We start from the raw sequence: 27,982 nt of genomic DNA on the forward strand, positions 1-27,982 counted from the left end.
CTGCCTGCCCTCTTTGTTACACTGCTTTGCCTCAGAAAATTTTAATGCATAATACTCTTTTGGGAAAGTAATACCATTGATGAAATTTTTAATTCGCCCCTACTTTCAGTAAAATTTACTTTAGGCAGTTATAGATTCAAGTTGTTGTGTTTCAATGATTTTCAAGTAAATACAGAAGTAGAATTTCAAAAATCTGTAATGTCACTGAAGCACGGAATTGAATTGGGCTTATTTAGGATCTTTCATGGGGCAATAAATCAACCACCTACTAAGGGAACCAAGCCAAAGGCTTAAGATCATTATCCCCACGTCACAGTATATCACTGTAGGTTTATTGCATTTTATGGACAATTTCATATGTTATAGCGGTACTCGTGGTTTTCAAAGGTCTCAGGATATGTATATTTTGATTGCTGAGGATTCTTGGTACACATCTACTTAATTATTGGCATGCTCAATAGGCTCAGGGTTCATGTTACAATAACTCTGTCATTCCATGTTGGTCTTCTATGACCCACAACTACTTGTGGAAAAGCACATGTGGACATATACTCAGGCATACAGTACTATAAATTGGTTCTGGAATCTTCCTCAGAGAATGAAGGAAGGAAACCACAAAAAACAAACAAAAACAAATAAACAAGCAAACAAAAACCCTTCCCTATTTAAAAAAAGAAACAAACAAACAAAGACAGATTAAAAAAAAAGAAGGAAGGAAGGAAGGAGACACTTGGAAAGAATCAAATGAGTTCCAGTTCATTGAGAAAGAGTTAAATATACTCAAAATATTTCCAGTTACAGATAGTCCCAATCCAGGGAATAGAATTGATTTATCAGACCCGTTTTGACCAAGTAGAAATAATACTACAAGTCTATACAATATAGCAGCTATTTATTGATTTATCAGTATGTTTTACTAATAGAAGTCTGAAAGGTACAGAATAAAACTAGTAAATAAAATCAGACATTTCAGGGATAAAGTTTTTAGATTTTTTTTTATGACTACTGTGGGGGATTGGCTTTAAATACTTTAGAAAATAATCAAATAAAAACTATCACATTCATGTTCTTTGGTGTAATATTTTCAGGTTGAAGGTCATCCATCATTCAATTTTTTATCAGAGGAAGTTCTTTTATTCTATAGGTACTTTCTGAGTCACCTCCATGCATTTTTTTGAGTGAAAATCCTGGTTTAGACCACTTACTACTTAGAAGGTCTATTCTACCTTCTGCTTAAGTTGGCTATCTAAATCACATAAATCTAACTTTAATCAGCAATGAAGAATATCTCACTAGAGATTTATGGTACAAAATATACGCCAAATATTTTGTAGTCATATTTTCATCAAGAACTGAATTAATACATTTATGAAGAATTCCTTCTAGGCAGTTATTTATCCCTCTAGATATTCCAAATTTTATCTCTCAATCAAGCCAAACCATCAGAGAGCTATCTGCTTTTTTAGATCACTGGGTTTTTGTCCCTCACTTAATCTGTTGCTGAATTGAGTTCTGGCATTGTGCCCTTGATTTAAATGAAGGATGCTATAAGAAGTAGCCATAGGAAAACCACTGTTACACTTTTCAGGATATAGTGTCTGAAATAATATATTACATAGTGACCTCTTTATACAAGGACCCATGGGAGAAATTTCTTTCAGGGCTCAGTGCCAGAAAAAGCTATAGTGGAAAATATAAAATTGTAACTGCTCATATTTCTCTCTTTGCTTTGGCTGCAAAGAACCTAAAGAGTCATATTTGTGACCCATCTGCAGAAATTGTAGAGGAATTGCATTTACACCACAAACTTCCCCCCTCTATTATTTTTCTTCACCTTGATTTTTAAAATCAATATTCTTGGCAGGCCTTTCTTGAGGGATTAAATTTGTCTAAGTTTCCTCAACCTCTTTTTTTGAAGGAAAGGGTGCATTAATACCAAATGTGCCCAACTCCAGATTAACCCACAGTGTCAGAACTTTCTCATCCACCTAAGACTCCATGATTTCTAGACTCTAACATAGGCTGTGTAAAGCATACATTATACAGAGCAGGGAAGTGCTGTTTTGGGGTCAGAGTTCCCCACAGTTTACTACTCAACATTTTTGTTCGTGGACTTTTGAATGCCTAAAGAAAAGAAGCAGTGTGGTAGTGAGCTTTGATTTTCAATACCGAGCATATTGGCTAGAGAAGAGAAGAACTTATAAACGCTGACTGCATGAATGGGTTATTTAATTAATTCCATTAGGAAAATTGTAAGTTGTCTTCAAGGAGTTCTGCCTACTAAAGTTGAATTATCCCCCCAACAGAATTTCTTAATACCCTATCTATACCTGGATGCTATGACAAAAGGGAAGAAGGGCAATGATTCAATAGGTCTACTTGGCATGGCTTAGGTTTTTGCTTCAATATTAGGATGGAATAGTTTATAAAATAGAATTGAAATATTTTTTTAAGATTTTATTTATTTATTTGAGAGAGACAGAGCATGAGTGGAGGAGGAGGGAGAAGCAGACTCCCCACTGAGCAAGGAGCCCAGTGTGGGGCTCCATTCCAAAACCCTAAGATCATGACCAGAGCCAAAGGCAGATGCTTAACTGACTGAGCCACCCAAGAACCCTGAAATGAAATATTTTAAAAATCCTATAATGAATTCAAGAAACTGGTCATATATGTTCAAAATTCTGATATATGTTCAAAATTCACAGATATATGCATGTTTAAAAGTACTATTTTTTAAAATTTTTTTAATGATTTTTTTATTATATTATGTTAGTCACCATACAGTACATCCCCGGATTCCGATGTAAAGTTCGATGCTTCATTAGTTGCTTATAACACCCAGTGCACCATGCAATACATGCCCTCCTTACTACCCATCACCAGTCTATCCCATTCCCCCACCCCCCTCCCCTCTGAAGTCTTCTGTTTGTTTCTCATAGTCCATAGTCTCTCATGTTTCATTCCCCCTTCTGATTACCCCCCTTTTCTTTATTCCTTTCTTCCCCTACCGATCATCCTAGTTCTTATGTTCCATAGATGAGAGAAATCATATGATAATTGTCTTTCTCTGCTTGACTTATTTCACTTCGCATTATCTCCTCCAGTGCCGTCCATGTTGCGGCAAATGTTGAGAATTCATTCTTTCTGATAGCTGAGTAATATTCCATTGTATATATGGACCACAGCTTCTTAATCCAGTCATCTGTTGAAGGAAATCTCAGCTCCTTCCACAATTTAGCTAATGTGGACAATGCTGCTATGAACATTGGGGTGCATATGGCCCTTCTCTTCACTAAGTCTGTATCTTTGGGGTAAACACCCAGTAGTGCAATGGCTGGGTCATAGGGTAGTTCAATTTTTAACTTTTTAAGGGACCTCCACACTGTTTTCCAGAGTGGCTGTACCAACTTGCATTCCCACCAACAATGTAGGAGGGATCCCCTTTCTCCACATCCTCTCCAACAATTGTTGTTTCTTGCCTTGTCTATCTTTGCCATTCTAACTGGCGTAAGGTGGTATCTCAGTGTGGTTTTGATTTGAATTTCCCTGATGGCTAATGATTTTGAACATTTTTTCATGTGTCTGTTAGCCATTTGTATGTCTTCATTGGAAAAGTGTCTGTTCATATCTTCTGCCCATTTTATGATTTGTTTATTTGTTTCTCGTGTATTGAGTTTGAGAAGTTCTTTGTAGATCTTGGATACCAGTCCTTTATCTGTGGTGTCCTTTGCAAATATATTCTCCCATTCCGTGGGCTGTCTCTTAGTTTTTTTGACTGTTTCCTTGGCTGTGCAGAAGCTCTTTATCCTGATAAAGTCCCATAAGTTCATTTTATCTTTTATTTCTCTTGCCTTTGGAGATGTGTCGTGAAAAAGGTTGCTCTGGCCGATGTCATAGAAGTTGTTGCCTATGTTCTCCTCTAGAATTTTGATGGATTCCTGTCTCACATTGAGGTCTTTCATCCATTTGGAGTTTATTTTTGTGTATGGTGTGAGAGAGTGGTCAAGTTTCATTCTTTTGCATGTAGCTGTCCAATTTTCCCAGCACCATTTATTGAAGAGACTGTCTTTTTTCCACCGGATGTTTTTTCCTGCTTTATCAAAGATTAGTTGCCCAAAGAGCCGAGGGTCCATTTCTGGGTTCTCTATTCTGTTCCATTGGTCGATGTGTCTGTTTTTGTGCCAGTACCATGCTGTCTTTGTGATCACAGCTTTGTAGTACAGCTCGAAATCCGGCATTGTGATGCCCCCAGCTTTGTTTTTCCTTTTCAACAGTTCCTTGGAGATTCGGGGCCTTTTCTGGTTCCATACAAATTTAAGGACTATTTGTTCCAGTTCTTTGAAAAATGTCCTCGGTATTTTGATCGGGATAGCATTGAAAGTGTAGATTGCTCTGGGTAGTATGGACATTTTAACTATGTTAATTCTTCCAATCCATGAGCATGGAATATTTTTCCATCTTTTTATGTCTTCCTCAATATCTTTCAAAAGTGATCTATAGTTTCTAGGATATAGGTCCTTTACGTCTCTGGTTAAGTTAATTCCAAGGTAACGTATGGTTTTTGGTGTTATTGTAAATGGGATGGATTCCCTAATTTCTCTTTCTTCAGTCTCGTTATTCGTGTATAGAAATGCAACTGATTTCTGGGCATTGATTTTGTATCCTGCCACCTTACTGAATTGTTCTATAACTTCTAATAGTTTGGGAGTGGATTCCTTTGGGTTTTCCATATAGAGTATCATGTCATCTGCAAAGAGAGACAGTTTGACTTCTTCTTTGCCGATTTGGATACCTTTGATCCCTTTTTGTCTTCTGATTGCTGTTGCAAGGACTTCTAGTACTATGTTGAATAATAGTGGCGAGAGTGGGCATCCTTGTCGTGTTCCTGATCTTAAGGGAAAGGCTTCCAGCTTTTCCCCATTGAGAATAATGCTTGCAGTAGGCTTTTCATAGATGGCTTTTATGAGATTGAGAAATGTACCCTCTATTCCTACACTCTGAAGGGTTTTAATCAGGAAAGGATGCTGTATTTTGTCAAATGCTTTTTCTGCATCAATTGAGAGGATCATATGGTTCTTGAGTCTTTTCTTGTTGATATGATGTATCACATTGATTGATTTGCGAGTGTTGAACCATGCTTGCATCCCAGGTATGAATCCCACTTGGTCATGATGGATAATCCTTTTAATGTACTGTTGGATTCTATTAGCAAGGATCTTGTTGAGGATTTTGGCATCCATATTCATTAGAGAAATCGGTCTGTAATTCTCCTTTTTGAGGGGGTCTTTGCCTGGTTTGGGGATCAAGGTAATATTAGCCTCATAGAATGAGTTTGGTAGCTTTCCTTCTGTTTCTATTTTTTGAAATAGCTTTAGGAGAATAGGTATTATTTCTTCTTTGAATGTTTGGTAGAATTCCCCAGGAAAACCGTCTGGGCCTGGAGTTTTATTATTTGGAAGGTTGTTTATCACTGACTCAATTTCTTCATAGTTAATTGGCCTATTTAAGAAATCTATTTCTTCCTGTTTCAGTCTTGGTAGTTTATAGGTTTCCAGGAAGGCCTCCATCTCTTCCAGATTGTTTAGTTTTTTGGCATATAGCTGTTGATAAAAGTTTCTAATAATCCTTGCAATTTCAATGGTGCTGGTCGTGACCTCTCCCTTTTCAGTCATAATTTTAATAATCTCAGTCCTTTCTCTTTGTTTTTGGACAAGTTTTGCCAGTGGTCTATCAATTTTATGGATTCTCTCAAAGAACCAGCTTCTAGTCCTGTTGATCTGCTCTACTGTGGTTCTGGTCTCTAATTCATTGATTTCTGCTCTAATCTTGGTCAACTCCTTCCTTGTCAGTGGGTTAGGCCTGTCCCTCTGTTGCTGTTCCAGTTTCTTGAGGTGAGAATATAGAAACTGCATTTTAGATTTTTCTATTCTTTTGAGTGAGGCTTGGATGGCTATGTATTTCCCCCTTAGGACTGCCTTTGCAGTATCCCATAGGTTTTGGACCGTTGTGTATTCATTCTCGTTGGTCTCCATAAATTGTTTAATTTGTTTTTTGATTTCCTGGTTTATCGAGTCATTCTTGAGCAGGATGGTTCTTAGCCTCCAAGTGTTTGAGTTTCTTCCAGGTTTTTCCTTGTGGTTGAGTTCCAATTTCAGAGCGTTGTGGTCTGAGAATATGCAGGGGATAATTTCAATCTTTTGGTATTGGCTGAGACCTGTTTTGTGTCCCAGAGCATGATCTATTCTTGAGAATGTTCCATGGGCATTTGAATAGAATGAGTATTCTTTGGTTCTGGGGTGTAGTGTTCTATATATATCTATGAGGTCCAACTCGTCGAGTATGGCATTCAAAGCCTTTGATTCTTTGCTTAGTTTTTGCCAGGGTGTTCTGTCTATTTCTGATAGTGGGGTGTTGAGGTCCCCTACTATTACTGTGTTCTTATCTATATGTCTCTTTATTTTGGTTAAGAGTTGGCTTGTGTATCTTGCTGCTCCCCTGTTGGGGGCATATATATTAATAATTGTCATATCCACTTGTTGAATACTTCCTTTAAGAATAATATAGTGCCCTTCTGTATCTCTCTCTATGGCCTCTAGTTTAAAATCCAGTCTATCTGATATGAGAATTGCTACTCCAGCTTTCTTTTGAGGTCCATTTGCGTGGAAGATGGTACTCCATCCCCTTACTCTAAGTCTGAATGCATCTTTGGGTTCAAAATGAGTCTCTTGTAGACAGCAAATGGATGGGTCATGTCTTTTTATCCAATCTGCAACCCTGTGGCGTTTTATGGGAGAGTTTAAGCCATTTAGATTGATAGAGATTATTGACAGATATGATTTTAATGATGCCATTTCTCTTTAAAGTCTTTGTATCGGTTGTGACTTTCTGCTCTGTATCACCCTTGGGGCCTTTTTACCTTTAGAGAACCCCCCCTTAATATCTCCTCTAGGGCTAGTTTCATGGTTACGAAATTGGTTAATGACTGGCAATTCTGGAACGTCTTTATTTCTCCATCAATTCTGAATGATAGCCTTGCTGGATAAAGGATCCTTGNGCCTTGCTGGATAAAGGATCCTTGGCTGCATGTTTTTCTCTGAAAGAGATTTAAAAATGCCCCCCCCCACCCTTTCTCTCATTCCAGGTCTGTGTAGACAGGTCTGACGCAATTCTGATACCTTTGCCTTGGTCCGTGAGAAATTTCTTTGCCCTGGCCACTTTCAAAACTGTATCCTTGGATCTGATATTTGCGAATTGCACTATGACGTGACGTGGCGTAGGTTTGTCGGGGTTGAGCTTGGGTGGGGTCCTCTCTGCCTCATGGACACGAATGTTTGTTTCCCTTGCTAGATTAGGGAAGTTTTCAGCTACAATTTGTTCAAATATGTCTTCTAGACCTCTGTTTTTCTCTACCCCCTCAGGGATGCTGATGATTCTGACATTGGATCGTTTCATAGAGTTAGTAATCTCCCGTAATCTACATTTGTCAGTGTGGTTTTTTTTAAGACCAGCTTCTATTTTCGTTTTTTCTTCTACTAACCCATCCTCCAATTCGCTAATGTGTTCCTCTGCCTCGGTGACCCTGGCCATCAGAACCTCTAGTTTTGACTGCATTTGGCTCATAGAATTTTTAATTTCTGTCCGATTCACTCTCATTTCTGCCCTTAGGGATTCTATATTCTCAGTAACATTTTCATTAATACTTTTTTCAAGTCTACTCATCATCTTGACTATTGTTGCTCTGAATTCCATTTCTGATAATTTGAATACATCCATATGTATTAATTCTGTGGCAGAGGCCACAGACTCATTATCTTTTTTTTTTTTTTTGCTGGGATAGACTTTTCCTTCTCATCATTCTAATGAGGAGAGATTTTGGGATTGTCCAGAGCCCCAATTATTGATTGGGACCCAGGCTGTGTGCCCTTGTTTTATAGAGATCTTAGGGATGTGGGCTTCTTCTTTAAAGATTTTATTTATTTATTTGAGAGAGAGAGACAGACAGCAAGAAAGGGAACCCAAGCAGGGGAGTGGGAGAGGAAGAAGCTGGCTCCCCATGGAGAAGCCCGATGGAGGGACTCCTTTCCGGAATACTGTGATCACACCCTAAGCCTAATACAGGCACTTAATGACTGTGCGACTCAGGCGCCCCGGGTTGTGGGCTTCTTGATTTTTCAGCCTGCCTTCTGGGGGAGAGGCCTGCCATGCTGGTACTCAGGCAACCCTATTTGGGTAGAGTCTCTGTGTCCCCTGCGAGAGGGGGTGGGGATTAGCACACTGTGATCCGCTATTTCCAGTCTTTTGTCTCTGGTGGCTTTCCCTGGCGGTCTTCTGTGCCTCTTCTGAGAGTCAGAGCATCAGCGGCCGAAATTCAGCCTCTGTCACAGAACAGAGGGATTGTGGCCCTTTCTCCACTGATGTTCTGGCCACTTTAACTCTGTTTCTACTGGTGTTGTTCAACCCTGTAGCATCCCGGGCTGTGCGCCCCACACCCGGCATCCCAGCCCTCACTTCCAGGGCTGATGCGTCTCTGTCCTTTGTGTTTCTAACCCCGCAGGCAGCCAGTCGCCAGCCACCCTGCATGCGCTCCTGGAGCTCCCGGAGCTCCCAGTCTCAGTCTGGATCCAGTGAGCACACCGGAGTTCCTGAGTTCCGTGAGATGCTTGTTAGCGCGCACCCCCGGATCATGGTCTCATTCTGCTGTCTCAAGGGTGCGGGTCCACGGTCTGCCCGCTCCCCTGTGAAGGTGGCTACCGCTTCCCGAGGCCCGGACACGGTGGCTCCCTCCCCCTTCCATTTATCTTCCGATATCTGTGTGCAGTTTCACGCCTCCCCGCTTCGTACCTCAATACTCAGTGCTGGAGATCTTCATTTGTAGAGATCCAGATGTATCTTCCTGCATCTCAGGCTGATTCCATGGATGTTCAGGCTGGTCTGGTACCTATCCAGCTTGACTCAGGGGACCGGCTGAAAAAGGGGTCCCCTACTCCTCCGCCATCTTAACTCCCTTCCTTCTAAAAGTACTATTTTTAAAGTGCTTAATGTAAATATTTTCACAGGATAAGATTTTTTTTTAAGATTGTATTTATTTATTTGACAGAGAGAGAGAGAGCCAGCAAGAGAGGTAACACAAGCAGGGGGAATGGGAAAGGAAGAAGTAGGCTCCCAGTGGAGCAGGGCTCGATCCCAGGACCCTGGGATCACGGCCTGAGCTGAAGGCAGACACTTAAGGACTGAGCCACCCAGGTGACCCAGGATAAGATTTTTTTATTTTGTTATTCTCATACACTTAGGTTTTAATAACATTGAAGAATTAATTGGTGTCCATTTATTGGAAAAATTTCTGAATTGAGTCTCTGTTGCACTGTTTCAAAAGATGAATCACTAAGCAGTGAACTGATACTGCTTTGATGCAGTTGAAACTACTCAGTGATTTTAAAATGGTAAATCAAAAGCTATGAGAAAACAGATCAAATACGAGCATGTTTATAAAAGTGTCCTAAAACCTATGCAATGAAATATGATTATGCTTGTACTAAAGGGTCCTCAGAATGGGTGAGGGTGACTGAAATGAAAGTATCTTCAAAAGTACTGTCAGATCTTTCTGAAGAATATACCACTATTAACATAGACTTATTTCTATAAGACACATTTATTTTTAATATCATCTGGATTTGGTAATCAAAAGAGGAAACCTAGATTCAATAATGTAACAGGTGTATCACGGAAGAAAAGAAGTCATCATTTAAATTTAAAAACTTTTATGAAAAGGAAATCTATCTTTTCACCTATCTTTTCTATTATTGTAAAAATTCAGTTAATTCAAACACTTCATTCTGACCCTCTCTAAGCCAAAGATTTCCCTTAATGTATTATTTTAATATTTTGATTTAAGTAGCCCAGTGTATTTTTTAATTGAGACAATGTAATTTGCCAAAATTATGTAATTGCTCTTATAATAGAAATGCATTAATATAAGAAATAACTACATAATATTTTTTTAGAAAAAATATAGTCTAGCTATATTTCCATATATTACTAAAAATAATTAAGTCCATTGAGTTTTAAATTTTGTCACAGTTAAGATTGGGAAGTTCAGGGGCACCTGGGTGGCACAGTAAGTTAAGCATCTGCCAGTTCAGGTCCTGATCTCAGTGTCCTGGGAGGTAGCGCCATGTTGGGCTCTCAGCTCAGTGGGGAGTCTGCTTCACCCCCCCAACTCCCCACCCCGTGTGCTCTCTCTTTCTCTCAAATAAATAAATAAATAAATAAAATATTTTGTTTTTTTTTTAATTAAAAAAATACTGGGAAATTCACCTTATGTGTCTCATTTCTTTTTTAAATAACTCAAAATTAAATCAGCGTACTATGCAATATGGAATTAAAGCAAAAATGCAAATATATAGAAAAAAGAGTTTTTAAAATTAATGCTTTCTGGAGATGGAAATTTCTTAATATTTTTCTGACACCAAATTTCATTTCAAATTTTTCATCCCTGGCTATGCATTACAATTATCTGGAAAACTATTAAAAATACTGTTTCCTGGGCTTCACCTCCAGAAATTCTATTTTACTTGGTTTGAATTAGTCCCAGGAATCAGTATTTAAAAAAAAAACCAAAAAAACTCTTCAGGTGATTTTAGAATAAAAACATTAAGAAAAACCTTTTAAAAATTGCATATTTTTATAATCCTTCAAATTTGAATATGTAATAAGTTTAATGAGGCCTTTTAAATATTGCTGGGATGTGTCTTATGAGGAGATCTCTTTGGACACAGTAGAACACTAAAGATATAGAGGAGAAGAAGGCATACTACAGATATTAAAACATAGATGATTAACTTTAAAGCCTCTAGACATGAATAAAAGATAACATTGAAACCTTCTAAATATTCTCTTTGTAGCATTATCTTCAGACAATAGAACACAACTCCTGCACCTAGGATTGTTATAGTTGTAGAAACTGACTATTAAAAATACAGAGTAGGTGAAGAAATATCATAAAACTGCATCCCCTACCAAACCTGTAGAAGAATTATAATATTCTGGATACTGCAAAATGGATATCTTTTCAGAGTTCACCAGAAGGGGCATTATTTTTCTGGGAGGCAAAACTGTTTCTGAAACATTGAATTTTTAGCTCCAAAGGAGCATGGTTGTTCCATGAGGAAGGAGAATGTGGTTAATTGCCTATTCGCTATCAGGCTATCTCAAAAAATATCTCTTAAAAATGCTTAGATTTTATAAGTGCAGAAATAAGTACACCGAGGAAACCCGAGCACTCTGTGCTTCATCCCTGCCTTCTCTCTGAGGTAAATAGAAATATGAGCTTTCAATCACCTTTCAATCAGCTTGTCTATTCATTTCTGGGTTCATCTGCAAAAGACTAGTCAGCCTCCACCTTGTTACACCCTCACTTCTCCATTGTGGAATTGTAATAATAATATAATAGTATTGAGCACATAGAAAGTGCTCAATAAATGCTAGCTATTTTTTAGCACTACAAGTTTTTGTGTTTCTTTATCAAGCTAAAATCATATTCTAAAATTTGCAACCATCTCTTTGGTAATCCCCACAACTGATAGTTTTTAGATAACTTGATGTGAGGCATATTCAGATTGTGCGCTTCATTCATAATTACAGTATCTCTCAAATATTGAGCTACATCAACATTAGAACCTTCTGTTCTGTAAAGCCCAATAAAAGACATGCTTCAATCTGGGAGAAAATATTTGCAATCCACATATCAGACAATAGAACACAACTCCTGCTTCTGGGATTATGATAGTTGCAGAAACTAGCTACTGAAAACACACAGCAAATGAACAAAAGACTAGTACCAACAAACCTACACTCACAACTCAACAGTTAAAAAAATCCAATTAAAAAATTGAGCAAAAGAAATGAACAGACATCTCACAGAAGATATACAAATGACAAGCACACGAAAAGATGTTTGACATCAAAAGAAAGTGAAAATTAAAGTGACAATGACATCACTACACACCTGTAAGAATGCCTAAAATAAAAAATAGTGACAACACTAAATGCTGACAAGGATTCAGAAAAAAACTGGATCATTAACACGTTGTTGGTGGAAACGAAAAACGATACAGCTCCTCTGAAAAACAGCGGAGTAGTTTCTTATAAAACTAAGCATACTGTTTCCATAGGACCCAGCAACTGTGCTCCTTGGAATTTATTCCAGAGGAATAAAAACTTATGCTCACACAAAAACTTGTACATGAATCTTTATAGCAGCTTTATTTGTAGCAGTCAAAAATCAGAATCATTCCACCACCTCCAACAGGAGAATGCTTAAATAAACTGGTATTGACATATCATGGCCTCCTGCTCGGCAAGAAAAAGAAGAAAAGTACTGATACATTCAATTTCAATGACTCTCCGAGGATATAAGCTGAGTCGAAAACAACCAATACGTAAGGTTACATACTGTATGACTGCATTTATATAACATCTTAAAAACAAAATATTAGAAATGGAAGACAGACGGTGTTAGGTGGAAAAGGGAAGGAGGTGGTAGGCAGGAGAGAGGAGGCGTGGTCATAAAAGGGCAGTATGAAAGACCACTGTGGTGTTGGAATTATTTAGTATCTTTTTTTATTCTTTTATTCTTTTGTTTTTCCACTTATCCATAAGAACCTCATTCATTTTATTCAGTATCTTGATTGTGGTTTTGGATATAGGAACCTAAGCATGTGATAAAATTAGATCTAAAATTAAAGACCCAGGGGCACCTGGGTGGCACAGCGGTTAAGCGTCTGCCTTCGGCTCAGGGCGTGATCCTGGCGTTATGAGATCGAGTCCCACATCAGGCTCCTCTGCTATGAGCCTGCTTCTTCCTCTCCCACTCCCCCGCTTGTGTTCCCTCTTTCGCTGGCTGTCTCTGTCTCTGTCAAATAAATAAATAAAATCTTTAAAAAAAAATAAAAATTAAATTAAAGACCCAAATACATACAAATAAAACATGAAATCTGAATAATATTAATGGACTGCATGAAGGTAAGTATCTGGGTTGTAAGATTTTATTGTAGTTTTTTATAACGTTCCGATGGGGGAAAATTAGATGAAGTATACATGGAACCTCTCTGTCTTATTTTTTATAACTTCATGTGAATCTAAAATGATCTCAATAACATTTTTAATTTGAAAACAAAGCATTTTATTCAAGAAAAAGTTGAGTATGTAAGGGATCAGAATATACCACTCCAAAATATGCCACTTTGGCTTAAGAATTATTCCGATTAGAAGACAAGTAAGAAAGGGCAGACAAAAAATAAAAACTCTTTGCCCTCCTTTTTTGCTAAAAGCAGTCCTAGCCTCTTAATTACTAGAGACCAGTCTAGAGGCTTACCAGACCAAGGAAGGTGTTGAGAGGAATCTACAGGATAAACCTTACTAACACAACCCTTATCACCTTCCATTAGTTTCCCTCAGATATTTGCCTTCCCATAGTTTGCCTCCCTTGTTAAGTTCAAAACCCTTTTCCTTTGTTTTTTCATTATTCTATAAGTTTGCTGTTCTTTGTTAAGATGCTAGATAAGCCCAACTTCTAACCACTCCTTTGAGTTACTGATTAGCGAGTTTCCTTGCATCCATGTGTTACTCCTGTTAATAAATTTTTCTGTGGGTAGTTTGTCATTTATCAATGTAATTTCCAGGTCCCTAGCCCGAGAAAGGTAAGTAAATAAATAAATAAATAAATAAATAAATAAATAAAGGAGGGGGGGCTGGTTGTGTTTGTTTTTTTTTCCTCCACTGCAAGTGTCTGTACTACTATTATCTTAACCAGATCTAAATTCTTTCTTGAAATCATCCCTCTCCATATACTCTGCTTTAAAAAGTCACTGACGATAAATAGAGTTACAGAACTAATTTAACTAGCTCTTGTTGCTTATCTCCTGGAGCTAAGATTTCAGCATCTCCCTCATTCTCCCTCACGTTAACCATTTTATCTCAGACAATTTATCCTATATTTCAAGCTCTCCCTGATTGACAAAAATTATGTGACTTGTTAAAATAACACATGCAAAATTGGAGGAAAGATCAGACTCAGTAACAGGCTTTTCTTGAGGAGTGTTTTGTTCTAAAAGATCATTTTAAAAGGTTTAATACCTATAGTTTTATAATTCCCCAAAACTGTATTTATAGCTTGATAGGTAAAATAGAACAAAATATTTTTAAAAGCACTGGATTGTGTCATTTGAATATTTTAAAATTGTAGTTCCTGTCAATATAATCCTAAACACTCCCCTGTGTTAGATTTTTTTTCCCTAGACACACAGAAGAATTCAGAGTTTTTTAGACAGATCACGTTTGTACCTTTTATGCTTATTTTTCCTTTCTAAGAATAGGGTAAGCCTGTTCTCTTCTGTCCCTGCCTTAAAAACAAAAGTATATTTTTCCTTCAAGATCCAGTTGAAATTTCAAATATTACCAGTTTGGGTACTATCCTTTTCTCTATTTTTCTTGCTCACACAAAATTGGTTGTCTCCTCTATTTTCACAGTGTCTACTTACATTACTTTTATGGTGTCTGGAAATAGTACTCATGAATGACACTGCATCAAATGATTTGTAATTATTTCCGTCTTTTTACTTCACTGGACTATGACCTTCTTGATAATGTATCCCAGGTTTTATTTTCAGGTTCTGGCACCCACTATACACTTCATAACCTTTTTCTAATAACCTTTTTTTTTTTTTACACTTGATAACATTTGAAAGAATGAGTAAACAAATCATCAGATGAAAAAGTATAATAAATTTAAATTATTTGTGTATATATTAATGTGTAATTTTAAGTCCATTTATTAATTCCTCTGGCCTTTTTTGTAAGCTCTTGTTAACATTTATTTTGGGGAACGTGACTTTATATATCAATTATATTTCATACATTATAAAAATGACTGTGCCGAGTAATAAGTATATTTAAACAACTGCATATATCAAGCAAGAAAATATAGACAGAAATTTGTTTTGACCTTATTTTTAAAAAGTGAGTCCCCTGAATTCTTTTGATGTGATAAAAATTGCTTATGAATGTTATCCATGAATAGATTTCAAAATTCACATTATACAGCATATGGGTTGGAATGATTAAATAATAATTAAAAAAGAAGTTTGGTAGGTTTCAAAAAGGTGTACCTGAAGGCTGAGTAAACAAATGACCTTTGGTTGGGATTACACTGAAAATGAAGGGAAAATATCAAGAAAATAAAATACATACTACACTAGATTCTTAAGAATAAGCCAGGAAGGATAATGCTGATTGACAAGCCAAGTTGCTTTATATGGGGCTTAGGGATAAAATTCATAATATGTAAACATTTTAAACATGGAAATGGCTTTAAGTAGCAAATTAAAATCTTCTGTTATGCAAACTGCTCTAAGCACTTCATGTATCCAAGAGCAATAAATCTTAATTAAGAATATTTAGTTCAACAATGGATAACTGGAATGTTGATTTGTATTTAACAGAAACAAAGTTATTCAGCCCAAACTGCCTGAAGGCTCAAATGACTTAGCCTTCACTGATACACAGTCCTAAAATGCCAAGTTGGGTGTTTTGATAAGGTTATGATGCACTTCTATTTCAAGTATGTCACACATATGGATGTAACAACAAACAAGCAAGGAAAATCCAGTGAATTACAATGTAAAAACAATTTCACAAATTAGAAAGCCTAGTATACCACTGGCATTGCTGTTTAAAAGTAGCATTTAAAGATTCAGAAATAATTAATAGCGAGGCACGATCGGCACAGAGGTGAAATTGCTTCTTGTGTTCTCTGACTGCTTAGAAAAGCTGACTGCTGTGTCCTAATTGGGCCCGCATTTCTCAGGAGTACCCAGGTTCTGAATTTTTTTCCTCCTACTTTCCATGCTTGAAAAAGTACCAGTTTTATTCCCTGATCTTAGCTTGAGGTCAGGTAATTACTATATGAAATCAGCCTCTCTGGGCATAGCATAATGGTTAAGATTTAATATGGCTTTGGAAGCAGATAAACTTGGATTTGAATCCCACTCTACTATCCATCACAGGCAACTAACTTCTTTCAACAAGCCTCACTTTCTGTATCCATAAAAGAAGGACAAGAAACCCTTCCAGAAATGATTAGTGTGAGATGATTAACACAAAGCATTTTAGAAGTGCTTGCCATATTCTAAGTGCTTAAAAGTAGTCACTCTAATTATGTTATTTTGTTGCCAAAGTGAGGGCGGTTCTACTGTATCACACATCCTAGGCTAAGGAGAAGCAAACACAAAGGTGGGGGTTCATGATGAGAATACAGGTTCCATAAAGGAGGATAGATAATGATTGCTTTGGATTGATACTTCCCAGCCTCACCAAACAGAATATTGTGTTTTCTCCTTACATCTGGGAAAAATAATTTATAATCTGATAATGAATATGCCCGAGGAGAAAAGCAACTGAACGGTAGGTAGCTCCTCCTTTCCTAATCATCTAATTTTCTTCATGGAAATGCTTTAGAGAATGCAGTGGGCAGAAGTTTAAGCCAGAGATTGCCCAGACAGACTCATCATGAAAAAAATAATTACAATAATTTTCTGCAGTGCAAAATATCAGTGCAGTTCAATAAGTAAATAACAAAGTAATAAATATCCCTATGTATATGTATTTCATGGGTACAGCAATCATGTACACCAAGAAAGATAGGTTTGTACTTATACTTTACACACATTCATGTGTCCACTTAAGGTACTGGAAAATTCCATTTTATAATTCATCTCAGGGGAATAGTTCAAAGAGAATCTTATAAAATGGGATTACAATGCCATCAATTCTTGGGAGCATTTCAAAGATTATTCTGTATCAAATGTTTCCTAATGAGACTTAACCTTCATTCTGAAAGAGGCCTTTGGGTGTCTCCATTGGATCTCAAGCTTTCTAGTGGGTTCTTCCTTTCAGCTTGGCTTTTGGTTCAGGTGGAATCTTGTGGGCAAAGCATTCTCTGATGGGAACCAAAACTACCCCCTCAAGCAATAAGAACTGACCTGAGGCAGCAAGAGCCCTCCCGGATTGACTCCAAGATGGTGATCCATTGGCCTTTCACTGCCTACCTGCACTTACCCACCCACCACCTTTGCCCACACACTTTTGCTTCTATAAACCTGGAAGTATTTCTATCATTCTGGGGGCAATCTTTGAAACATGAGTCCACTGCTTTCCTGGTGTTCACCTCACCGAAATAAATTTGTTTCTGATTTCACCATCACTCCTTTCTCTGCATTTGGATTTTGTCACCAGTGAGTGGCTGAACCTGGTCTCTTTGGGACCCCATGAGCCAGGGGCTCTTGCACCTCTGTGCATTAGCTACAATGCTACACTAAATAGCAGATCAAATTTATATATAAAACAATCAAAAAATAGTCCATTTATTTTCATCACAGCTCTAAACTCTCCAGCGGAGAAAAAATAAGTAAACAATAGCAAAAATAATAATTTTTTTAAGAAAACAATAATCTGAAATGCTTCAGATTTTATGTAAAGTAGTAAACAATATGTTATTGAATATATTTTAAGAAAATGGTTCAAGCACACAGTAAAAACACTAATTTAAAAAAATAGTTACTATGCAACATAATTTTAACCTATTTTATTTTTTTAAAGATTTTATTTATTTGAGAGAGAGTGAGCGAAAGAGAGAGCACAAGCAGGGGCAGAGGGACAGGGACAAGCAGACTCCCTGCTAAGCAGGGAGCCCGATGTAGAGCTCAATCCCAGGACCCTGGAATCATGACCTGAGCTGAAGGCAGATGCCTAATCTACTGAGTCACCCAGGGGTTCCCCCCACCTTTTAAAAAAGATTTTATATATGTATTTATTTGAGAGAGAAAGAGAGAACAGGAGCAGGAACAGGAGGGAGGGGCAGAGGGAGAAGCAGATTCTCGGATGTGCTGGGAGCCTGATGCAGGACTCAATCCCAGGACCCTGAGATGATGACCTGAGCTGAAGGCAGACACTTAACAGACTGAGCCACCCAGGCACCCCCAATTTTTAACCTATTTTAATCAATGCCTATAATAGCTTGAAACCCGCATCAACTTACCTGGCCTCCATTCCACCCAAATAAAGAATTTGAAGTGACTGAATACAGATAGGACTTTCCTGCTGTAAACTTATTCACAATGATATTTTTTATAGTTCATTTATAGATTATAGTCTCTCTAGTTTATTGTGATAGATCAAAAATTACAATAACATGATCAGAATGAATAAGGCATTACTGTACAAAGAGTTTAATTTTATCTTTACACTCAATACTGAGGACTTGTGGATAAGTAGATAACTTGACAAAGTCTATTTTTGTCCTATTCTTTCTTTCTATGAGAAATCTCTGAGGTGTTAAGGAAAGCCAAATAGCCACAGGGTTAGACAGGAGAGGGAGGAGAAAGAGCAAGAGGAACATGTGGAAAAGCAAATTTGGAAACAAAATATTTCCAATTTTTCCTCTCTAGCTAGCCATGTTTTATTTATAAGCAATCCTGTTGACATAATTCTTACACTCTATACTTTGAGAAAATTATGGCATAAATATAAATATTTCCTACTCATCAGAAAATTGAAGGGAATGCAACATGGACAACACTCAAATCACTTAATATGCACTTCTTTCACAAAGTAATCTTACTCAACCATGATATATAAATAAATCTTGGATTTATTCAATCATGTAAGAGCCTGTTGCTATTGGATAGGAAACAGTGGTCACTTCGTTCAGCAAATATTTGTTGAAGATCTACTTACATGTCAGTATTGACCTATGAGTTAAGGACACAATGGTAAATAAAACATATGGTCGCTAACTCTGTAGTTTCCTTTCTAGCTGTAAGCAGCAGTTATTCAAATATTCAACAAACAAATGGAAATCTAAAATAATGACAAGAACTATAAGATGAAATGGTGCTAAATTGTTTATTTTAAGACACTTCGGCCTTGTCAAGGGAGGTCAGGGAAAGCTTCTTCGGAGAAATTAATATTTGAGTTGAAATCTGGCAAACAGGCAGACAACTGAGATGGGAGACATTTCTGGGCAAAGGAATACCTTGTTAAAATATACTGAAAGGGGAAAGAGTCTGACAAGTTGAAAGAAGCAAAGAAGGAAAATATGGCTGGAGTGGATAACTCTGAGTCATACGGCAATTCTTTATACATAGTAAACTCCACAAGGAAAGGGTCCGTATCTCCTGTTTGCCTTGTTTCCCAGTAACTGGCATTGTGTAGGAACACATTTTTTCCCATTATCTTCAGGAGGCCCACATACATGCAAACCAACACGTGAACCCTTACCACATGTTTCTGAGTCTCTTTCTCATTAGTATATCATTGCTACAAAGCAAGTATTACATAAAAAGTCATCTTTGTGTCATCCACATTGCTTAGCATAACACATTAATGCTAGCCACTTAATACATGGATTTGAATTTAAGAAAGAAGGGGTATTGTAGAGATGTTTGTTTTCCCTTTTTCTTTCTTTCTTTCTTTTTCTTTCTTTCTTTCTTTCTTTCTTTCTTTCTTTCTTTCTTTCTTTCTTTCATTTACATGTTGCTACTTCTGAAACATTCTTAAGCACTGTTTCTTTTTCTCTTCCAGGTTAAAAAGGACACATTATCATCCTTTACATAATAATCTATATCAAACATGTTAAATTCAGTGTAATAAAGTTATTTGCCCAGACTCCATTCAGAAAACATGGCTAACTAATACCAGCTAAATTTTGTTCACCTACTGTTTCTGCCTAATAGAGCTTTTACTTGATTTTCTGTAAATATTTATGGAAATTTATGTTTGGATCAACATACACAATTGCTATATTTGCAGGCATATAAATCAGTGGATAAAATATAGGAAAGGTTGTGTTTAAAAATTGTGATGTTCATTTAATGTGTCAACCTGGCTTGGCTATTATCCCCAGTTGTTCAATTAAACACTAATCTAGATTTTGCTGTGAAGGTTTTTGTAGATGTGGTTACTATTTGCAGTCAGTTGACTTTAAGTTAAGGATATTATCCTAAAAAATCTAGGTGGGTTTGATCCAGTTAGTGGAAAGGCCAGAAGACTAGAACTAAGGTTTCTATGAGGAAGAAGAAATTGTAGGTAAGGTCTACAGTTGAAGCCGCTGCCTGAGACTTTCCATCCTGCCAGAGGATTTCAGATTTGCCTAGCCAGCCCCCACAATCTCATTCCACAAATCCTTGTAATAAATCTCTTTATATATCTAAATCCTTATAACTACACATCTCTCTCTCTTGCTCTTTCTCTCTCTCTTCATCTATCATCTATCTATCTATCTATCTATCATCTATCTATCTATCTATATCTATCTATCATCTATCTATCATCTATCTATCTATCTATCATCCATCTATCTCTCCAAACACACTACGGGTTCTGTTTTTCATGAAACCCTGACAGACACACAACTGTCTCCCATCTCCTATTGTAGATCAGTTTTCAGAGTCAGCTAGTGAAGAATACATCAGTGTACACAATTCTTCACAAAGGATGCTTTTACTATATTTTAAATGAGTAAAAAGAAAAACCAAAAAGAACCTATGAAACAAAGGCTTAATTTTATAGAATAGAAAACCCAAAATACACCTTATTGTCCACATTAACATGGCTTTACTATCCACTGTCTTTAATGTCATAACTTACTATTCTAAGAAACTACTGTCTAGTAAGTTGGGTTGAAGATAATATTACTGCAAATTTCAGGAACTTCCTGGATAGCCCATCAACTCTTCAACAAAAAAGCAACAAATGACATTTATACATCAAGACTCTTTGACCCACCTTCCCCAAAAATCTATCTGTAGCTACCAATCCAGAATTACGTAGTGATCTTTACTCAATGATCCCAACTAAGCCTTCAATTGAAATACCTACCCTGCACCAGACTTCCAAATTTCAACTACTCTTTCAATGTTGCTTTTCCCTCTCTGAGACACTGCTAAAACATTGATGAGTTAATGTTCTCCCTCAGTGGGGGAAGTAAGAAACAGCTTTGTCTAAACAACAGATTATTTTAGGGATATTTTGAAAAGCCAACATTTAACATAGAGAAGAAATTAATAAACACTCATATATTCACTACCCAGAACTAATCAATATTAACATTTTACTGTTTTAATTTGAATCTTTTTGTGAAATATGAAATAAATTTTACTAATACAGTAAAGTCCCTATTGATAAAGATGAAATTTCCCTTTTAATGTTATTATTGTTCTTCCCAAAGAGAACTGCTATTGTAAAATTTGTGTGCATATTTCCAGTTTACCTTTTTCCATTATTTCATAAATATATTCATCCAGGAGCAACACATATTAATGTTGTATGTTTCATTTTGAACTTACATGAGTGGTATCATAAGTACCATTCTGCTAATTACTTTTCTTACTCAATATTTCTGAGATCTATTAATGTCTTTTTGTATACTTATATAAATAAACATATCTGTATTTCAGCACATAAACATGCTGCATTTATTTACTCATTCCTCTTTTGATGAAGATTTAGGTTCTTTCTAAATTTTTTTTATTATTATAAACAATGATATGTTGAATATCCTTGTACTTTAGATTATACATTCTTTTTTTTTAAAAGATTTTATTTATTCATTTTACAGAGAGAAAGACAGCCAGTGAGAGAGGGAACACAAGCAGGGGGAGAGGGAGAGGAAGAAGCAGGCTCCCAGCAGAGGAGCCTGATCAGGGGCTCAATCCCAGAATTCCGGGATCGCGCCCTGAGCCAAAGGCAGATGCTTAACGACTGAGCCACACAGGTGCCCCTACATTATATATTCTTTAGAGTATATAAGTGTGGAGTTGCTGGAACATAAGATATTGCATATGTGCCTTTAATTCTAAAAATAGCTCCAAAAGGTAGACATTACTATCTCCATCTTTAGATAATAAAACAGTCTTTGAAAAGTAAAGAAGAATGTTTAAAATCACTGAGTTAATAAGTATCAAAGCAGGGATTCAAATCCCTATTTGTTTGGTTCCTAAAACAACTTTTTCCTCAACCATATTGCCTCTCAAACACAACAAAAGGAATGTTTTGTGTGAATTGTGAAAATCATTAAGTTGTCCTTAGTTTCCAAGTCCCTGAAGTTCATTCTTCCTCTTGTATCTTAAACTTTGAACAATTTAATTCACTTAATCTGGAGTGGGCAGTTATTTAAGATGGCAAATGTTAACAGTTATGTTAATGACCTACCAACATAGAAATATTGCTCATTATAGGGAAGTGAGGAAGAACAGAGGCAGAAGATAACTTCACCTGCTCACTTGCTTCCTCTGTATATCAAAAATAAAGATATCTGTGGGCAGAAGTGTGGCAGAATATACTGGGGTGAGGATTTGCCACTGAACATCCAGATATGCAGAAACATATAAAGGGAAAATGACTTGTTACATTTACATATGGACAACACAGTCTCTCATTCAGCATTGTGGACACCATCAATTTTAATACCCGGTTAACACAACTAGTTAGCTAAAGTTGAAAGTTACATGAGGAACTTGTAGGTAACACCTTTTTGTAGAGAACTACAAGAAGAGGAGGTTCCCAGCTGTCTTTTTGCTGCAGGGCCTGTGTTGGAAAGCTCTGAGAGTAGAAACCAGCTACTTAAAACTTGTTTACCTTTTAGCATTAGCAGCAAAACAATATAGAATTAAATCCTCACATTTGCATAAAATTTTGTTCATCTCAGAGGCCTACTTAGTACACATATTCCTTTGAAAGATTTCTAAGGATTCTATTGTATGTTTATTCTTCACTGAACTCATTTATAATCCCAATACTACAGACAATCAAATCATTCACATTCCAGTCTATTGGACCCAATATACCTTGTATTATTACTCCTAACAGGTTCTATTATTAAAGGCCAGATGTTTCCTTAATAAATTTTCCTCATTCAATCCTCATGGGAAGTTAATAAAATAGACCTTTTGTCTTGATTTTACAGTTGAGGAAACCAAGTACTACCAAGCTAACACTAATTTGCTGAAGGTCATTGAGTCAAATTTACTTAATGGAATCTAAAATGATTTAGGTTCTTGTGTCCCTAAGGAAAAGGGCAGTGTCAAATTTTTATCAATAGGCCTAGTACAAAATCTGATACTCCATAAAAATCTGCTTATTGAATGAATGAATGACTTGCAACCCGTACTCATTAATTCTGATTTAAAGGCATAGTTTGCAATGAGGTTCTGGGTTATTTTGGTTAAAATGGTATATCTTGAACAAATTAAAATTTTAAAAAAGTGTCATTTTGAACTGATTTTAAAGTGATTTCCAAATATAACAAAAATTGACATGCTGTAGACATCTAATATTTGTTATTGAATATTGAGTCCTTATCCATACACGGTTAAAAATATCACTTGGTGCATAAGACCTTGAGGGCCCAACTACAAAGTGTAAATAGTAACACCATTTTTCTTATAAACATTTTTTATATAAGCTGTTAGATTTTTTAAAATTTATTTTGAGTAGGAGAATGGATATTTAGTATTAACAAAGATAAGGTTTTCCCATTATAGAAACAAGCATATAAATTAACATTTTGGTGTAAACTGTGGCTACCACATTACAGTATAAGGACTTTATTTGTTCATACTATTTTCATCATATTCACTTTTCCATATTAAATATTCTGAACAATTCTATATAAGCACCAACTGAATTGCTTGAGTCCAAATTACGTCTTTTGTATGGGTCCTAATCTTGTAAAGGCCCTTGTTTCTTTTGTCCTCTCATTTTCCACACAGAAGTATTAGCATTTCAATGTGCCTTTAATTTCCAACACTACCTTGAATTCCAATTGTGTATCAAATCTTAGAACAGACAGTCCAAAGAAAAGAGTTATTAATATTATCATTTTTTTTAAAGATTTATTTATTTAACAGAGAGAGACAGCCAGCGAGAGAGGGAACACAAGCAGGGCGAGTCAGAGAGGAAGAAGCAGGCTCCCAGTAGCGAAGACCAACGTGGGGCTCGATCCAGGAACGCCGGGATCACGCCCTGAGCCGAAGGCAGACGCTTAACAACTGCACCACCCAGGCGCCCCAATATTATCATTTTTTATCAGAGGTTTATTCTATAGACTACATGAAAATAATTATTTATTGCAAATCTTGGTGATACTACACCTTCACTGAATCATTACTAGTAAAAATGAGCTACTACAAATAAGGATACTACCACATTTTTAAAACTAAGAGTAATTGCTGAAAAGCTTTATGGTGAATTGATTTTATACCCAGAATTAAAAATATACTGTGTTTGGGGTGCATGGGTGGCTCAGTCGGTTGGGTATCTGCCTTTGGCTCAGGTCATGATCCCAGGGTGCTGGGATTGAGCCCCACGTTGGGCTCCCAGCTTGGCGGGGAGCCTGCTTCTCCCTCTACCTCTGCCTCTTTGTGCTCTCTCTGTCTCTCTCCCTCTCTCTCAAATGAATAAATAAAATATTTTTTTTAAATATACTATGTTCAATTCAAAGCAAAATTATGATTTTCTTTGTACATTCCCTCATTTGCATTTAATATGATATCAAAATCTAGGTTCATTATTGGATTTTTTAAACAAAGATACTGAGATGACAAATAGGCAGTGTGATAACTCCTGTTTCTTAAAGAAATTTAAGAAAATATGAGGAAAGAGTGATTAGGGTTTGAAAAAATATATATAGATAATAATGTAAAGATACCTGTGCAACATATTAACTTCTAAAAGAATCTTTGTAGTTTAAATTTTAAAAGATGTTTTATGTATATACATCAGAGCTTTCTTTCAGCACCATGGAGTTTATCTAATGATTATAATGGTTAGCCATGGTAGAATAACAAACCAAATAAACCTAGTGCATAGTGAATAAAAACTGCTAAAAACGAAATACTTAAATAATTATAACTATTAACGACACAACAATGATGATCAGGGGAAGTCTTAGTAAATTATATTGCCACTGCAGCAATGTATCAGGTATTTACTACTGAAAGTAAGAGGTTTCTTAATTACATCAAGTTTTAAGTGACTTCACAACTGAAGATACTATAAAAGTTCTCATATCAAAAGAATTTATCTTCTTACCCACAAAAAGAATGTTTCCTCCTTACCCAACATAGACCCAATGGATTCAATGAGATTGATGAATTTCTGATTAAATCTGTAACATTTTCTTTTAGGTTCTAGATCAAAGATACACTGTATAGGTTTGCCATATTAAAAACTACAGTTTATTAAAAAAGAAAAAAAAAAACTTACCAACTGGTTCCTTTTGATTCTGAAAGAGAATCTTGCTATTACTGCCATCCATGTTTGCCATGTTAATTGTATTTCCATCTGTCCAGTAGAGTTTCCTTAATTTGAGAGATATGGATTAAAAATATTAAAAATAGACCTAATTGTTAACTAGAAACATACACTGAGGAATAAAACAATGTCAAAGTAAATTCTTGGCTTAGGATTTTTTTTTTTAAGAAGGGCCCAAATTTTTCAGCCACTTTCCAATGGTAATGTGCATGTTGGCCTGGGAAGAAACTCTTCCTTGTTCCTGTAAGTGAAGGACAATCATCTCACTTCCATTTTCCTCCTACATTCACAACTGAAATATTTCCTGTGACTATAGTAAATTATTTCCATTAAGAGTAATTCATCCAGATTGAATCCTCTCGGTTTGATACCAAAGAAGAAAACAGTCATTTCATCCATTCCCTTTGAAAGCACTGGGGAGAAAGTATTTTAACCCTACACAAGCTCTCTACATGGGTACCTAATGATCAGCCAGAAGATGGGAGAATCTGATTTATTAGCAGTGACAGTTAACATCAGCACACAGTAAATATGTTATTAACAACCGGTGTTTGAAATAAAATCAGTGAGTTTTACCTGCATCTCATTATTTTCTTCTTTTTAATTCTGAACTGTTACTCCTTAGCAACATAAATTAATAAAATCTTACAATAATGTATAAAAATCTGCTTTTATGCAGACAACAGAAATCTCTAACCAGGGATCTCTTTTACAATTTCCATATTCTCTTTTTTTTGACTGGTATGGCTAATATATTAATTCCTTTGAATTAAAGTTTTCATATAAAATCAGGGCAAAAATGTGTGAAATTTTTGAAAAACTTTACAAAAAAATAATCATACTTTACCCCCTGACTGGGTGAGCTGCAAGACACTGTGGCTTATCGATTCCATGGATAATTGAGGTTTTCAAAGAGCCATCTAGTCGTGCCACATTAATTTGTGTTTCATCAAATTCGGAACTAACCCAATATAAATTACGTGAGACCCAATCCACTGCAAGCCCTCTGATACTCTGAATATCTGTAAAACAAGAAAGAGAAAATTAAAAGTGAATGAAGTTTTTCATTCTTTTTGACTTTCCAAGTAAGTTATTTTCTGTCTCAGGGAAAATTTAATTTACACTTTAATTTGTTAGCTAAAATTGTACAAGATTGTAATGTCATTCCCTTATCAGCCCTTTTTAAGGCATGAATAATCATTAATGTCTTACTGCTGAGCCATTTGAAAACCTGAAGCAACAATTAGCATTGAAATTACACTAACACTCAATGATTCACTAGTAAACACTTAGGAGCAGACACCCACAGCAGTCTTATGGGCCAAGGTGACCAATATTCAAATTAGAGTAATAGCTTCTCCAGTTGGTAGCACATCTTCCTAGTTAGGAAAAAATACTTGTGGGCCATCAGCAAATGGGCTATTTTGTGTTTTAAAGTGCCAATTTGTTCCTGAAATGAAATAAAACAATTCAACTTTCCTAAAAAAATCACCAGAGTTGAACATCTTTCATAATAGATAATTAACAGAGATTGACTGAGATATGAGCAAAAAACAAAATCTTTTTAATATTCCTCCAACATGGATTCTACAGAAATTACTAAAATCTAATTAAGTTTCGAGTCATTACAGCCAATATGAATATTTGGGTTGTTATTCCTTGATTATTTAATTAGGCATCTATAAAAAATGATAGAATTTAGGCTTAAATGCAATTGTACGTTTTAATTAAAGAAACAAATTAAAATCAAGTATTTAAAATGATGGATCCTATAAAATCTTTTTTAACATTTTACTAGAAAATCTTTTTAATGTATTAACCTATAAAGTAGGCCAGTTTAGTCCCCAATCTGTGGCACTTGAATAGTCAAATTTTGTTTTGTCTTTATTTTACGAAGTTTTGTTATTTGCATGCATACTGAATCTCTAGAGCTCTTTAGACCAGTGTTACTCAAACTTAGAAGACATTTGGAGATTGTTAAAAGGAAGAGTCTGATTCAGTCGTTCTGAGGAGGGGCCTGACATTCTGTAAGTTCTAACTAGCTTCCAGGCACTGCTCCAAAGCAGTGGTTCCAATCCACATGCCTCCAGAATTGGAGAGCAGCTGTTGCTTGGTTCTTCAAATCGCTATGTCTTCCATTATTATCATTTTGTCATCATGCCACAAAGCTAGATTGTCAAGTGCCAGTGAAAACACCAGATTTGTAAATTTGCTAATTACTTCAAAATTTAAAGGACCAAAATAAGACATAGAGCCCTGGCAGTTCTGGATCAGTTGTAACAGGAATATTGGCATGGCAGGATCCACCACACCTTTATGTACTCCAATCTTGGCAGACCATACTGTGTGCTCAAAAATCCTCTTAATATTTCTTCTTTTTTTAATGATTTTTTTATTATATTATGTTAGTCACTATACAGTACATCCCTGGTTTCTGATGTAAAGTTCAATGATTCATTGGTTGAATATAACACCCAGTGCACCATGCAGTACGTGCCCTCCTTACTACGCATCACCAGTCTATCCCATTCCCCCACCACATCCCCTCAGGCCCTCAGCTTGTTTCTCATAGTCCATAGTCTCTCATGTTTCATTCCCCCTTCTGATTACCCCCCCT

General features: G+C 36.2%; 1 protein-coding gene across 1 annotated transcript in view; it reads right to left on the reverse strand.

The window, feature by feature from the left end:
- The window catches only part of LRP1B (LDL receptor related protein 1B), a 1,837,899-nt gene that overhangs the window by 524,773 nt on the left and 1,285,144 nt on the right, over window positions 1-27,982 (reverse strand). The window contains exons 29-30 of the mRNA XM_034642051.1: window positions 26,213-26,387; window positions 25,318-25,412 (exon numbers count right to left, since the gene is read on the reverse strand). Coding sequence (XP_034497942.1) covers window positions 25,318-25,412; window positions 26,213-26,387 — 270 coding nt within the window. The remainder of the gene's footprint in view (window positions 1-25,317; window positions 25,413-26,212; window positions 26,388-27,982) is intronic.

Source organism: Ailuropoda melanoleuca, chromosome 2 (genome assembly GCF_002007445.2).
Source record: "Ailuropoda melanoleuca isolate Jingjing chromosome 2, ASM200744v2, whole genome shotgun sequence".
Classification (NCBI taxonomy): Eukaryota; Metazoa; Chordata; class Mammalia; order Carnivora; family Ursidae; genus Ailuropoda; species Ailuropoda melanoleuca.